Source organism: Cherax quadricarinatus, chromosome 95 (genome assembly GCF_038502225.1).
Source record: "Cherax quadricarinatus isolate ZL_2023a chromosome 95, ASM3850222v1, whole genome shotgun sequence".
NCBI lineage: Eukaryota > Metazoa > Arthropoda > Malacostraca > Decapoda > Parastacidae > Cherax > Cherax quadricarinatus.
The window spans coordinates 665,657-683,170 of NC_091386.1; the positions used below are offsets into that span (position 1 = coordinate 665,657).

The following is a 17,514-nucleotide window of genomic DNA, read 5'->3' on the forward strand; positions in this document are numbered from 1 at the left end:
ATTCACTGTTACAGCTGACCTAGCACTGATCCTCTGCTCCTGCGTGAATCACTGACTGTTATTCACTGTTACAGCTGACCTAGCACTGATCGTCTGCTCCTGCGTGAATCACTGACTGTTATTCACTGTTACAGCTGGCCTAGCACTGATCCTCTGCTCCTGCGTGAATCACTGACTGTTATTCACTGTTACAGGTGACCTAGCACTGATCTTCTGCTCCTGCATGAATCACTGACTGTTATTCACTGTTACAGCTGACCTAGCACTGATTGTCTGCTCCTGCGTGAATCACTGACTGTTATTCACTGTTACAGCTGACCTAGCACTGATCGTCTGCTCCTGCGTGAATCACTGACTGTTATTCACTGTTACAGCTGACCTAGCACTGATCGTCTGCTCCTGCGTGAATCACTGACTGTTATTCACTGTTACAGCTGGCCTAGCACTGATCCTCTGCTCCTGCGTGAATCACTGACTGTTATTCACTGTTACAGCTGACCTAGCACTGATCCTCTGCTCCTGCGTGAATCACTGACTGTTATTCACTGTTACAGCTGACCTAGCACTGATCGTCTGCTCCTGCGTGAATCACTGACTGTTATTCACTGTTACAGCTGGCCTAGCACTGATCCTCTGCTCCTGCATGAATCACTGACTGTTATTCACTGTTACAGCTGACCTAGCACTGATCTGCTCCTGCATGAATCACTGACTGTTATTCACTGTTACAGCTGACCTAGCACTGATCGTCTGCTCCTGCGTGAATCACTGACTGTTATTCACTGTTACAGCTGACCTAGCACTGATCGTCTGCTCCTGCGTGAATCACTGACTGTTATTCACTGTTACAGCTGACCTAGCATTGATCGTCTGCTCCTGCGTGAATCACTGACTGTTATTCACTGTTACAGCTGACCTAGCACTGATCCTCTGCTCCTGCGTGAATCACTGACTGTTATTCACTGTTACAGCTGACCTAGCACTGATCTGCTCCTGCATGAATCACTGTTATTCACTGTTACAGCTGACCTAGCACTGATCGTCTGCTCCTGCGTGAATCACTGACTGTTATTCACTGTTACAGCTGACCTAGCACTGATCGTCTGCTCCTGCATGAATCACTGACTGTTATTCACTGTTACAGCTGACCTAGCACTGATCCTCTGCTCCTGCGTGAATCACTGACTGTTATTCAGTGTTACAGCTGACCTAGCATAATTAAAAGACCGCTCACCCTCTGAGGCACTGGGGAGTCAGTCCAGGTTGAGGCGTTAGACAGGCGGCAGGTCAGGCTTGGCGCTTCCCATATATAATAATAATAATAATAATAATAATAATAATAATAATAATAATAATAATATGTTTATTTACTACAAGTACATGTACAAGGCATACAGTCCTAGCTGACAACAATGACATACTACTATATAGAAAGTCCCTTGTTATGCACCGCATGTCGGGCAAATTAGGTCAGTGTCCCAGGATGCGACCCACACCAGTCGACTAGCACCCAGGTACCCATTTTACTGATGGGGAACATAGACAACAGGTGGAAAGAAACACGTCCAATGTTTCTACTCTGGCTGGGAATCGAACCCAGGCCCTCGCCGTGTGAAGCGAGAGCGTTAACCACCAGGCCACCATCAATATTCCGTGTAATATACGTACTTAAGAGTCTACGTGTGTGTTCTTACCCAGTCCACGTTAACGATACAATAAGTCACTTTGACTAACTTTGTTGGGGTTATTTTGGTGGATAATTTACACATGTTAGACTGTGTATGATATTTGTATTAATGTGTATGTAAATGTATCTCCGTAATCTTACTTATTCTTATGTATTTTAAATAAACAGTGACTGGAGTCATGATCCATGTTAGTGTTGGTCCAGTACTGCTCTCATGAACCATGTGGTCCATACTAGTACCAGACCTATCACTACCCTCATGAATTACGTGTTCCATACTAGTACCAGGTCCATCACTATCATGTACCACGTGTTCCATACAAGTACCAGGTCCATCACTATCATGTACCACGTGTTCCATACAAGTACCAGGTCCTTCAGTATCATGTACCACGTGTTCCATACAAGTACCAGGTCCTTCACTATCATGTACCACGTGTTCCATACAAGTACCAGGTCCATCACTATCATGTACCACGTGTTCCATACAAGTACCAGGTCCATCACTATCATGTACCACGTGTTCCATACAAGTACCAGGTCCATCACTATCATGTACCACGTGTTCCATACAAGTACCAGGTCCATCACTATCATGTACCACGTGTTCCATACAAGTACCAGGTCCTTCACTATCATGTACCACGTGTTCCATACAAGTACCAGGTCCATCACTATCATGTACCACGTGTTCCATACAAGTACCAGGTCCATCACTATCATGTGCCACGTGTTCCATACAAGTACCAGGTCCTTCACTATCATGTACCACGTGTTCCATACAAGTACCAGGTCCTTCAGTATCATGTACCACGTGTTCCATACAAGTACCAGGTCCTTCACTATCATGTACCACGTGTTCCATACAAGTACCAGGTCCATCACTATCATGTACCACGTGTTCCATACAAGTACCAGGTCCATCACTATCATGTACCACGTGTTCCATACAAGTACCAGGTCCATCACTATCATGTACCACGTGTTCCATACAAGTACCAGGTCCATCACTATCATGTACCACGTGTTCCATACAAGTACCAGGTCCTTCACTATCATGTACCACGTGTTCCATACAAGTACCAGGTCCATCACTATCATGTACCACGTGTTCCATACAAGTACCAGGTCCATCACTATCATGTACCACGTGTTCCATACAAGTACCAGGTCCATCACTATCATGTACCACGTTTGGAGTCTCCTTTCATTATCTCTTTATCACCACTTATTTCTTGCTGTATATTTTATATTAATATATGTTACGTGTATTTACAGATGGGTGTGTGAAGATGTCCCTGAACTTAAACGAGCCATGGAGGTTAATATTCTCTCTGACTACGACACCAGAAGGTCAGTATTTACATCTCTTCATCCAGGGTGTTATTGACTGTTTAGATACCATAGTGCAGAACAGGAGGACTAAGAGGGTATATAAATCTGGGGTGTACAAGTGCACCCCAGATAAGGTAGAACGAACTCAGTATTTGTTTGTACTGTAAACACAGGCAGCTGCTGCCTGTGTTTATTGTACTGCGTGGATTGGTTATTATATATGTATGTAGGAGAGTGTAAGATAGTATATGGTAAAAGTATAACCTGAAGGTTTGAGGTTGTAAGTGTAGCCAAGTATACATGTATGTGCAAGAAAGGTATACAATTCCGACATGATGAAAGTTAAGACACGTGTGCAACATCTCGGTATCTTTATTGTAGACGTTTCGCCATCCAGTGACTTTATCAATACAGATTCTAGGACATAACTTGAAGGCAGTAGAACTATATACAAAAGATTAGGAAATCAGTCCCTCAGCCTTGGAGTTGATGTGAAGAGCACCGTAGTTGTGGAGGTTCTGGAACACAGACAAGGAGGCTGGCGCTTATATAGGTGTCAGGAAGGTAGGGACGGGTAGCAGACGAGGGCATAGTCACTGGTAGACGGGATTCCCAGTGGAAGTAGGTCGTACCCTATGTGATGGGTTAGTTGTAGTAGTTGTTGTAGTAGCCGTGAAGAAGGTCGTGTAAATGTCTTCTGAACCAAGATTCCTGACGCCTATATAACCGCCAGCCTCCTTGTCTGTGTTCCAGAACCTCCACAACTACGGTGCTCTTCACATCAACTCCAAGACTGAGGGACTGATTTCCTAATCTTTTGTATATAGTTCTACTGTCTTCAAGCTATGTCCTAGAATCTGTATTGATAAAGTCACTGGATGGCGAAACGTCTACAATAAAGATACCCAGATGTTGCACATGTGTCTTGACTTTCATAAATGAGGGTGGGGGAGGGTGTAGAATAGTATATAATAGAGTGTAGGTAGTGTTAGGTATGTTTTAATGTGTTAAGAGGTGTGTATAAATAATGTACTGACACACACACACATGTGTTGACAGCTACGAGAGTATGCGGCAGCTGTGTGACAAGTACAACCGAGCCATTGACTCCGTCCTCCAACTGGTGAGTACTTGTTATCCTTCCTGTCTTGATCTCTTACTCCTTCCCTACCACTTGTGTTGACACTGCCACCTTTCCTCCTCCTAGTTGTTACCTTCCCTCTGTGGTGACTACTACGACCTTGTAGTACAGTATGATGCCACAAGCAGCCTGGATAACAGAGTGGTCAAACAGTGACCTCATGCTGGTTGTGGAGGTATAATAACCCTAGAAAGTCACCAACAAAACACCAGTTCTCTGTATCATTATAACCTCACGTGGATTATGCAGCTCACTTCCGGTCTCCATACTTCAGAATATACATAAATACATGAGAGAATATACAGAGAAGGATCAAATCAATCCATTGTGTAAATGATACTTCATTAGAAGATACGAAATCCAACCTTCACTCTCTTGAAAGACCTGGAATCAGGGAAGACGTGATTGAAACATGTAAGTGAAAGACGGGGATAAAATATATGAAGAGGGAAGTGAGGATATTCTACCAAGAACTGGAAACAATGGATTCAGGTAGATCATTTAGGAAAGTATTAGTTTGACAAGAGTGTTGTTGATGAGTGGGATAATGTGCCAAGTAGTGTCATTGAAGGTAATATATTAGTTATTTTTATTTTTGTTATCACACTGGCCGATTCCCACCAAGGCAGGGTGGCCCGAAAAATAAAAACTTTCACCATCATTCACTCCATCACTGTCTTGCCAGAAGGGTGCTTTACACTACAGTTTTTAAACTGCAACATTAACACCCCTCCTTCAGAGTGCAGGCACTGTACTTCCCATCTCCAGGACTCAAGTCCGGCCTGCCGGTTTCCCTGAACCCCTTCATAAATGTTACTTTGCTCACACTCCAACAGCACATCAAGTATTACAAACCATTCGTCTCCATTCACTCCTATCAAACATGCTCACGCATGCCTGCTGGAAGTCCAAGCCCCTCGCACACAAAACCTCCTTTACCCCCTCCCTCCAACCTTTCCTAGGCCGACCCCTACTCCGCCTTCCTTCCAGTGGGAGAATTATCGAGGAGTATGTGGTTGTGTTATGGTGGCACTTATACTCTGGACAAGGACACTTGTCTACAACTCTGCACACTTGTCCATAACAAATTTTGGCCACGAGTGGCGTCCACAGTGTTAAGACGAAGTGAAACTTGGTATTAAGCAGTGGACACTGTAGGTGACAAATCATCTGTCACCTCACACCTGCTACTGGTCACCTATACCACCTGCCTCGCCTCACACCTGCTACTGGTCACCTATACCACCTGCCTCACCTCACACCTGCTACTGGTCACCTATACCACCTGCCTCACCTCACACCTGCTACTGGTCACCTATACCACCTGCCTCACCTCACACCTGCTACTGGTCACCTATACCACCTGCCTCACCTCACACCTGCTACTGGTCACCTATACCACCTGCCTCACCTCACACCTGCTACTGGTCACCTATACCACCTGCCTCACCTCACACCTGCTACTGGTCACCTATACCACCTGCCTCACCTCACACCTACTTTCTATTATTTAATATGTTTTGTTTATTGTGTTAGACTGATAGTCATTTGTGGACAAACATTGTCTTTAATAAATGTGTACAAGTGTACACAAGAGTGCTTGTGTACACTGAGGAGGCTGTGTCTAGAATGAGGTTTAGTGTTCCCCATGACTATAATCCTGTGCCTAGCATGAAACACTAGGTCTGTGTAATGCTGCTGCATTCCTATGTTCTTCTGTCTACTGTTAGTGTGTTTGTGGTGGGGTGGGGGGGGGCAGGTGGCTGGTAGAGTGCCAGAGCTGTATTGATCGTGCCAGAGAACGGATCAGGGAACCAACTCTCTCTGTCTCTCCCTCTCTCAATATTGGTATAATTACTGACCTATGTTAAGGTAAAGTAGATATGAGTATCGCTGGCGCAGCTTCATCAAGCCAGTACAGTGTAAGAATATACACCTCTTAAAGCAGTAACAAAGAATTATAGACGGATATCTCTAACCTCCCACATTATAAAAATCTTTGAAAGAGTTGTAAGAAACAAGATCGCTAACCATTTGGATTCCCAACAGTTGCACAATCCAGGGCAGCGTGGATTTAGAGCAGGTCGTTCCTACCTCTGACAACTACGGACCACTATGACATGGTCTTGGATGGTCACTCCTGCCTCTCACAACTACTGGACCACTATGACATGGTCTTGGATGGTCACTCTTGCCTCTCACAACTACTGGACCACTATGACATGGTCTTGGATGGTCACTCCTGCCTCTCACAACTACTGGACCACTATGACATGGTCTTGGATGGTCACTCCTGCCTCTCACAACTACTGGACCACTATAACATGGTCTTGAATGGTCACTCCTGCCGCTCACAACTACTGGACCACTATGACATGGTCTTGGATGGTCACTCCTGCCTCTCTCACAACTACTGGACCACTATGACATGGTCTTGGATGGTCACTCCTGCCTCTCACAACTACTGGACCACTATGACATGGTCTTGGATGGTCACTCCTGCCTCTCACAACTACTGGACCACTATGACATGGTCTTGGATGGTCACTCCTGCCTCTCACAACTACTGGACCACTATAACATGGTCTTGAATGGTCACTCCTGCCGCTCACAACTACTGGACCACTATGGCATGGTCTTGGATGGTCACTCCTGCCTCTCACAACTACTGGACCACCATGATATGGTCATGGATGGTCACTCCTGCCTCTCACAACTACTGGACCACTATAACATGGTCTTGAATGGTCACTCCTGCCGCTCACAACTACTGGACCACTATGACATGGTCATGGATGGTCACTCCTGCCGCTCACAACTACTGGACCACCATGATATGGTCATGGATGGTCACTCCTGCCTCTCACAACTACTGGACCACCATGACATGGTCTTGAATGGTCACTCCTGCCGCTCACAACTACTGGACCACCATGATATGGTCATGGATGAACTGGAGGACAGACAGAATGCAGATGTAGTATGTAGTATGCACACAAAATAATTGTTAAATGAATAATTTGAAAAGTAGATAGATGGTTATTTAACTTTCCAACCAATAGATAGAAGCCAAAGTAATAATGAACAGATTGTCAAGAGGCGGCCACAGTGGAAAGCTGTGCCACAACATACTGTACTCCTGGAGGTTATTCCGGGGATCAACGCCCCCGCGGCCCGGTCCATGACCAGGCCTCCCGATGGATCAGGGCCTGATCAACTAGGCTGTTACTGCTGGCCGCACGCAGTCCAACGTACGGAGATGTAAACCATATCAGGGAGGGATAGAGGCAGGGAAGGAGAGACAGGAAGGGAGAGGGAAGGAGGGATGTAGAGAGAGAGGGAGGGAGGGAGGGACGGAGAGAGAGAGAGAGAGAGAGAGAGAGAGAGAGAGAGAGGATGCGAAAGGGTGGGATGTAGAGAGAGGGGGAGAGACAAGGATGGACGGATGGTAAAGATGGTTATTATAAGTTAAAGGAAGGTATAACTAAGTTAAGGAAGGTATAACTAACCAGGGTTGGTCACACTTATCATAAAAGTGTCCACATACCCCTAAACAATACCCCATAAACCCATTCACACTACCACAACTACCACCACCTCACCCACAACTACCACTACCACCACCACTACCATTAACACCACCACCAATACCTCCAATACGACACAAGTGGAAATTTTAAAAACTTCAAGGTAGGTTACCTGGAGGTTACCTGGAGGTTATTCCGGGGATCAACGCCCCCGCGGCCCGGTCCATGACCAGGCCTCCCGATGGATCAGGGCCTGATCAACCAGGCTGTTACTGCTGGCCGCACGCAGGTGTGTGTGTAAAAATAATTAGGAAGTTGTTACTGTGAATTTGTTTGTGACGTAAATCGTACAAGGTGGACAGTGTATACAAGACTGTCAGTATACTCGGTACAGCAGCCTTCAGTATGCTAAACGTTAAACACATAAGTACCAGCTCACCTGAAAAATATAGACTCCACAAAATATATACTCCACAAAATATATACTCCACAAAATATATACTCCACAAAATATATACTCCACAAAATATATACTCCACGAAATATATACTCCACAAAATATATACTCCACAAAATATATACTCCACAAAATATATACTCCACAAAATATATACTCCACAAAATATATACTCCACAAAATATATACTCCACGAAATATATACTCCACAAAATATATACTCCACAAAATATATACTCCACAAAATATATACTCCACAAAATATATACTCCACGAAATATATACTCCACAAAATATATACTCCACAAAATATATACTCCACAAAATATATACTCCACGAAATATATACTCCACAAAATATATACTCCACAAAATATATACTCCACAAAATATATACTCCACAAAATATATACTCCACAAAATATATACTCCACAAAATATATACTCCACAAAATATGTACTCCACAAAATATATACTCCACAAAATATATACTCCACAAAATATATACTCCACAAAATATGTACTCCACAAAATATATACTCCACAAAATATATACTCCACAAAATATATACTCCACGAGTACAAAGTCCAGAGGTTTATAAGTAAACTAGTACCAGCAGTAGAATGGAAGGTGACACTGTAGAAGGTTGAGACACTGGACTAGTTAATAGTTGGAAATGTTTTCACTAGTCAGTAATACCTTCATACCTAAAATAGACCTCATATTACCCTAATTTTTGAAGGGGTGGAGGGGTATGCCAGCGGAAGGTCTCGGTCAGATGACCAAAAAGCTACAATGGTGAGTCATCGTATGACTTAAACCCGCGTCAAGAAACACTCGTCCTGTTTCCTGACGAATCTTACCTAACGTCAGCTACAATAGTCAACTCTGAGTGTACACACACACACACACACACACACACACACACACACACACACACACACACACACACACACACACAGAGCAGAGGCGCTATGTGTACCCCTAACAACAATATTCAATACATCTATCGAAACAGGGAGATTGCCTGAGGCATGGAAGACAGCAAATGTAGTCCCAATCTTTAAAAAAGGAGACAGACATGAAGCATTAAACTACAGACCAGTGTCACTGACATGTATAGTATGCAAAATCATGGAGAAGATTATCAGGAGAAGAGTGGTGGAACACCTAGAAAGGAACGATCTCATCAACAGCAGCCAACATGGTTTCAGGGACGGGAAATCCTGTGTCACAAACCTACTGGAGTTCTATGACATGGTGACAGCAGTAAGACAAGAGAGAGAGGGGTGGGTGGATTGCATTTTCTTGGACTGCAAGAAGGCGTTTGACACAGTTCCACACAAGAGATTGGTGCAAAAACTGGAGTACCAAGCAGGGATAACAGGGAAGGCACTACAATGGATCAGGGAATACTTGTCAAGAAGACAGCAGCGAGTCATGGTACGTGGCGAGGTGTCAGAGTGGGCACCTGTGACCAGCGGGGTCCCGCAGGGGTCAGTCCTAGGACCAGTGCTGTTTCTGGTATTTGTGAACGACATGACGGAAGGAATAGACTCTGAGGTGTCCCTGTTTGCAGATGACGTGAAGTTGATGAGAAGAATTCACTCGATCGAAGACCAGGCAGAACTACAAAGGGATCTGGACAGGCTGCAGACCTGGTCCAGCAATTGGCTCCTGGAGTTCAATCCCACCAAGTGCAAAGTCATGAAGATTGGGGAAGGGCAAAGAAGGCCGCAGATGGAGTACAGTCTAGGGGGTCAGAGACTACAAACCTCACTCAAGGAAAAAGATCTTGGGGTGAGTATAACACCAGGCACATCTCCTGAAGCGCACATCAACCAAATAACTGCTGCAGCATATGGGCGCCTAGCAAACCTCAGAACAGCATTCCGACATCTTAATAAGGAATCATTCAGGACCCTGTACACCGTGTACGTTAGGCCCATATTGGAGTATGCGGCACCAGTTTGGAACCCACACCTAGCCAAGCACGTGAAGAAACTAGAGAAAGTGCAAAGGTTTGCAACAAGACTAGTCCCAGAGCTAAGAGGTATGTCCTACGAGGAGAGGTTAAGGGAAATCAACCTGACGACACTGGAGGACAGGAGAGATAGGGGGGACATGATAACGACATACAAAATACTGAGAGGAATTGACAAGGTGGACAAAGACAGGATGTTCCAGAGATTGGACACAGTAACAAGGGGACACAGTTGGAAGCTGAAGACAGATGAATCACAGGGATGTTAGGAAGTATTTCTTCAGCCACAGAGTAGTCAGTAAGTGGAATAGTTTGGGAAGCGATGTAGTGGAGGCAGGATCCATACATAGCTTTAAGCAGAGGTATGATAAAGCTCACGGCTCAGGGAGAGTGACCTAGTAGCGATCAGTGAAGAGGCGGGGCCAGGAGCTCGGACTCGACCCCCCGCAACCTCAACTAGGTGAGTACACACACACACACACACACACACACACACACACACACACACACACACACACACACACACACACACACACACACACACACACACACACACACACACAGTGTAGGGACGCACGCGTAGCCACAACCCAGCCTCACAAAACACTACGACACTAAACATATACAACTGCAATAAACAGGTACAAAACTGTGGTTCACACATGATTCTTCTTCATAAAAAACGATGCGTTGTAATTCTTAAGGCACCTGTATCGTAGCTGACGTCTGTGTGTCATGGCTGCCATATCTGTGACGTAGCTGACGTCTGTGTGTCATGGCTGCCATATCTGTGACGTAGCTGACGTCTGTGTGTCATGGCTGCCATATCTGTGACGTAGCTGACGTCTGTGTGTCATGGCTGCCATATCTGTGACGTAGCTGACGTATCTGTGGCTGCTATATCTGTGTCATGACTCCCATATGTGACATAGCTGACTTGTGTGTGTCATGGCTGATATATCTGTGACATAGCAGGGTTGTGGTTCATATGTTGGACTGCGGGAGGCGGGCTCCAAACAGCTTGATCTATCAGGTCAGTCCTGGTCTGGGACCGGGCTGCGGGGGGCTGATTTAGTCGAAGTCTGGAGGTTATTCCGGGGATCAACGCCCCCGCGGCCCGGTCCATGACCAGGCCTCCCGATGGATCAGGGCCTGATCAACTAGGCTGTTACTGCTGGCCGCACGCAGTCCAACGTACGAGCCACAGCCCGGCTGATCCGGCACTGACTTTAGGTATCTGTCCAGCTCTCTCTTGAAGGCAGCCAGGGGTCTTGAAGGCAGCCAGGGGTCTTGAAGGCAGCCAGGGGTCTTGAAGGCAGCCAGGGGTCTTGAAGGCAGCCAGGGGTCTTGAAGACAGCCAGGGGTCTTGAAGGCAGCCAGGGGTCTTGAAGGCAACCAGGGGTCTTGAAGGCAGCCAGGGGTTTATTGACAATTCCCCTAATGCTTGATGGGAGGCTGTTGAACAGTCTTGGGCCCCGGACACTTATGGTGTTTTCCCTTAGACTGAGGGACTGATCACTTAACATCTTTACTACTACCGCTGTCTCCTCTGCATTTCGACTGAAGAAGCTTAGACTTCGAAACCTCTCGTCTCGCCCAGCTGAATCAAGTCGTCTTCATTAGAGGCAAACTAAGCTAAAACAAGAAACTATACATTATTTTTTTTCACAGTATTTACCTTCTCACAGGGAAAACTATTGTATTTTTTATAATTTAGTTGCACCACAGTGTGAATTTTTCCTATTGTCTCTCAAGAAATCAGTTGGTGGTGCTTTCAGCTCACACATGAATGTCCTTGGTTCGATTCCCGGTACTGGGTGGAAACGTTGGGCGTGTTTCCTTACTCCTGCTGTAAGACAGTAAGTAGGTACCTGGGTGTTAGTGGACGGGTGTGGGTGGCATCCTGGGGACAAAATTAACCTAAGTTGTGGGAAATGCTCTACATAACCAGGAACTTTCTATATAGTATGTCACTGTTGTGAGCTATGGTCTGTATAAGTTGTACCATCTACTGGTAGAAATAAAGATTATTATTTATTGTGAACATTAAAATGGTATAAAATACCGACAGGTTGTTAGGTAAGACACATGTGTAACAGTTAGGTATCTTTATTTCGAAACGTTTCGCCTACACAGTAGGCTTCTTCAGTCGAGTACAGAAAAGTTGATAGAAGCAGAAGATACTTGATGGACTGATTACATCGTCTTCAAGTATCTTCTGCTTCTATCAACTTTTCTGTACTCGACTGAAAAAGCCTACTGTATAGGCGAAACGTTTCGAAATAAAGATACCTAACTGTTGCATATGTGTCTTACCTAACATTATTTATTGTAAACAAACCGCGGAACGGGTGGGTTTTGAAACTGGTCTGGAGTTTTACGACTCAGTCGCCATGGGTTCAAACCCCACCCGTTCCGTGGTTTATTTTACTGTATGATACTATGAGAGACAGTTACTAGGGAGTTAGGAGGGAGGCGGAGGAAACAGTGGGGTGAGGGAAGGGCTGGAGAGAGAGGGGAGAGAGAAAAGGGGGGGGGGAGACTAGTTCCCACGACCTACAATGTCTCCCTCCCTGGGTAAGGCAGCAGCAGCGGCCTACCCAGCCCTGGGTACCTCCTCCTGCCACAGCCATGAACCATAACAAAGCCTTGACTGGGACCACCAACCACCATGATTGACAATATTCAAGCCACGTACACACTCTAGTCTCCTCTTACTACGTTACTTCTGCCATCACAGTAATGATATACAGTCCATAGTTCCCCAACCTGCGGCACGCAGGCCGCATGTGGACCTTCTAGGTGGTGGATGCGGCCCTCGCATGACATAAATTTATGTAGCTTCCATACTACAGTGTCAGCAACACCGTGCGGCGCTCATCATATATTTCACCATCAGATGTGGCCCACTGGCTGTATACAGACAGGCCCCGCTTTACAGCGTTTCACTAATACAGCGGTTTTTAATTATACCCAGTCTTCATTTATTCAGACTGGTGGCAGTGATGGTAGTGGTGGTGGCAGTGATGGTGGCAGTAAGAGGGATGGCAGTGGTAGCTGCTTCGTTAGGTTCACACGCACTACTTGTCGCCAAGGTCGGTTTCTCTCTCTCTCTCTCTCTCTCTCTCTCTCTCTCTCTCTCTCTCTCTCTCTCTCTCTCTCTCTCTCTCTCTCTCTCTCTTGCCTTGTTCCAGACTCTAGTCATTCTAGAAATGAATGATCTCGGATGAAGTGATGTTTGTGAGAAGGGTACAACCAGAGTGTAGTTGGTGTTGGCTGCCCGTCTTGTGGTGTAGAAGCTGTCTTCTTGCTGACCACAAAGTGTAGCCAAGTGTGATACCTTAACATTGGTCTTGTACATAGCAGTAAGGCCACCCACATTCTTCTGGTGCTGAAGGTTCTCTTAAGACAATACATCTGTCCAGGTCGGGTCCAGACGAGAGATGAGTCCTCTTTGTTCTTTATTCTGTCAAGAACTCGTAGGTAGGTAAGACGGGGCAGGCAGTCCAAGAAAGTGGAGCATACTCAAGGCGTGAGTGCACTTGTGCCTCCTACAGTCATTTCCAGCTTCTATTGTCAAGCAGATGCAAGAAACATGTAAGTGCATTAAGAGGCACATCAGTCCCCAGTCTTCTAATAACGTGTTTATTTTTCCACTATAATCTACCTCGTATATAATTACTATCACATTTCCTATGTTCCATTAAGGTGAAGTCCAGGATCTTTACTTAACTCATGGTATAATTCAACAAATCTTTGATGACAATGTGTTGTAGAGGTCAGAGCGAAATAACACAATTTGTTAAGTTATACCATAAATTAAGTAAAGATCCCGGACTTCACTTTACGAAACAGACAAAAGAAATGTGAGAGTAATTATGTACAAGGTAGATTATAGTGGAAAAATGAACATGTTATTAGAAGACGGAGGAACTTAGGTGTCTGGTCACCTAATTTCTCTTTCTGAGTGATAGATATTCAGTACTCAGCTGACATACTGAGTCAGGGACCAGAAGTTGTATTAATAGATATGGTGGTATGGGGCACCTCACCTGTCCTCGTGGTGGCGCTGGTGCCACGTGTTGGTGGGTGCCAGGGTGGCGCTGGTGCCACGTGTTGGTGGGTGCCAGGGTGGCGCTGGTGCCACATACCCCTCCATCATTGTTTATCTTGTGTCTGCCCCTTCCCTCTCCTCCCCTTCCCTCTCCTGCCCCTTCCCTCCCCTACCCCTTCCCTCCCCTACCTAACACACTGTGATGATAATCTTCACTGTAACAGCAGTAATACGCTGCTAGATTATAACGTACTTGTCCTTGCAGTGGTTGAAGTATAGCTCCTGTCCCTGTCAGGAGCTGGACTGATGTCATCACACTCTTGGCAAGACTGCAATTGATTTATTGATGGTCAATGTGTTTTCTATTTTTCTTGGCAACACTGCCATGGTGCCAGTTTTTCTTGGCACCACTGCCATGGTGCCAACTTTTCTTGGCACCACTGCCATGGTGCCAGTTTTTCTTGGCACCACTGCCATGGTGCCAACTTTTCTTGGCACAACTGCCATGGTGCCAACTTTTCTCTTTTCTTGGCACCACTGCCATGGTGCCAGTTTTTCTTGGCACCACTGCCATGGTGCCAACTTTTCTTGGCACCACTGCCATGGTGCCAGTTTTTCTTGGCACCACTGCCATGGTGCCAACTTTTCTTGGCACCACTGCCATGGTGCCAGTTTTTCTTGGCACCACTGCCATGGTGCCAATTTTTCTTGGCACCACTGCCATGGTGCCAACTTTTCTTGACACCACTGCCATGGTGCCAGTTTTTCTTGGCACCACTGCCATGGTGCCAGTTTTTCTTGGCACCACTGCCATGGTGCCAATTTTTCTTGGCACCACTGCCATGGTGCCAACTTTTCTTGGCACCACTGCCATGGTGCCAGTTTTTCTTGGCACTGCCATGGTGCCAGTTTTTCTTGGCACCACTGCCATGGTGCCAGTTTTTCTTGGCACCACTGCCATGGTGCCAGTTTTTCTTGGCACCACTGCCATGGTGCCAGTTTGCATTGATGTTAGGCTGACCTCCATGTTAGGGTGACCTCCATGTTAGGCTGACCTCCATGTTAGGGTGACCTCCATGTTAGTCTGACCTCCATGTTAGGGTGACCTCCATGTTAGGGTGACCTCCATGTTAGGGTGACCTCCATGTTAGGGTGACCTCCATGTTAGGGTGACCTCCATGTTAGGGTGACCTCCATGTTAGGGTGACCTCCATGTTAGGCTGACCTCCATGTTAGGCTGACCTCCATGTTAGGCTGACCTCCATGTTAGGATGACCTCCATGTTAGGCTGACCTCCATGTTAGGCTGACCTCCATGTTAGGCTGACCTCCATGTTAGGCTGACCTCCATGTTAGGCTGACCTCCATGTTAGGCTGACCTCCATGTTAGGCTGACCTCCATGTTAGGGTGACATAAGAACATAACATAAGAACATAAGAAAGGAGGAACACTGCAGGAGGCCTGCTGGCCCATACTAGGCAGGTCCTTTACAATTCATCCCACTAACAAAACATTTACCCAACCCAATTTTCAATGCTACCCAAGAAATAAGCTCTGATGTGAAAGTCCCACTCAAATCCAACCCTTCCCACTCATGTACTTATCCAACCTAGATTTGAAACTACCCAAAGTCCTAGCCTCAATAACCCAACTAGGTAGACTGTTCCACTCATCAACTACCCTATTTCCAAACCAATACTTTCCTATGTCCTTTCTAAATCTAAACTTATCTAATTTAAATCCATTACTGCGGGTTCTCTCTTGGAGAGACATCCTCAAGACCTTATTAATATCCCCTTTATTAATACCTATCTTCCACTTATACACTTCGATCAGGTCTCCCCTCATTCTTCGTCTAACAAGTGAATGTAACTTAAGAGTCTTCAATCTTTCTTCATAAGGAAGATTTCTGATGCTATGTATTAATTTAGTCATCCTACGCTGAATGTTTTCTAACGAATTTATGTCCATTTTGTAATACGGAGACCAGAACTGAGCTGCATAATCAAGGTGAGGCCTTACTAATGATGTATAAAGCTGCAGTATGACCTCTGGACTTCTGTTGCTTACACTTCTTGATATAAATCCCAGTAATCTATTTGCCTTATTACGTACGCTTAGGCATTGCTGTCTTGGTTTAAGGTTGCTGCTCACCATAACCCCCAAGTCCTTTTCGCAATCTGTATGGCTAAGTTCTACATCATTTAATTTATAAGTACTAGGGTTATGGGCACTCCCAAGCTTCAGAACCTTGCACTTATCTACATTGAACTGCATCTGCCACTTTTCTGACCAAGAATAGAGTTTGTTTAAGTCCTCCTGAAGTTCCCTAACATCTACGTTTGAATCAATTATCCTACCTATCTTTGTGTCATCGGCGAATTTGCTCATATCACTAGTAATTCCCTCATCAAGATCATTGATATATATTATAAACAACAACGGGCCCAAGACTGATCCCTGTGGAACGCCACTTGTTACAGATCCCCACTCGGATTTAACCCCATTTATGGACACTCTCTGCTTCCTGTCAGTGAGCCATGACTCGATCCACGAGAGCACTTTTCCCCCAATGCCATGGGCTGCCACTTTCTTTAACAGTCTATGGTGCGGAACTCTATCAAAAGCCTTACTAAAATCTAAGTAAATAATATCAAATTCTTTATTGTGGTCAACAGCCTCAAAAGCTTTACTGAAGAAAGTTAATAAATTAGTTAGACAAGACCGGCCTCTTGTGAATCCATGCTGAGTATCATTAATCAAGCTATGCTTATCGAGATGGCTTCTTATAATCTCAGCTATAATTGACTCTAGTAATTTGCCTACAATTGAGGTCAGGCTTATTGGGCGGTAATTTGACGGTAACGACTTGTCCCCTGTTTTAAAAATAGGAGTTACATTAGCCATCTTCCACATATCAGACACTACACCTGTTTGAAGAGATAAATTAAAAATATTAGTTAATGGTTCACAGAGTTCCATTTTGCATTCCTTAAGAACCCTTGAAAAAACCTCATCAGGACCCGGCGACTTATTTTGCTTCAGTGACCTCCATGTTAGGCTGACCTCCATGTTAGGCTGACCTCCATGTTATGATGACCTCCATGTTAGGGTGACCTCCATGTTAGGGTGACCTCCATGTTAGGGTGACCTCCATGTTAGGGTGACCTCCATGTTAGGATGACCTCCATGTTAGGGTGACCTCCATGTTAGGGTAACCTCCGTGTTAGCTTGACCTCCATGTTAGGATGACCTCCATGATAGGGTGTCCTCCATGATAGTGTCCTCCATGATAGTGTCCTCCATGATAGTGTCCTCCATGACAAG

At 45.3% G+C, this 17,514-nt stretch overlaps 1 protein-coding gene across 10 annotated transcripts in view; it reads left to right on the top strand.

Moving 5' to 3' along the window:
- The window catches only part of gpp (DOT1 like histone lysine methyltransferase grappa), a 409,864-nt gene that overhangs the window by 285,351 nt on the left and 106,999 nt on the right, over positions 1-17,514 (top strand). For all 10 annotated transcript variants that reach the window (XR_011394677.1, XM_070104816.1, XM_053798787.2 and 7 more), the window contains exons 3-4: positions 2,966-3,040; positions 4,082-4,145. Coding sequence is in view for 9 of the 10 variants with exons in the window: in XM_070104816.1 (XP_069960917.1) it covers positions 2,966-3,040; positions 4,082-4,145 (139 nt within the window). In the remaining variant the exon portion in view is untranslated. The remainder of the gene's footprint in view (positions 1-2,965; positions 3,041-4,081; positions 4,146-17,514) is intronic.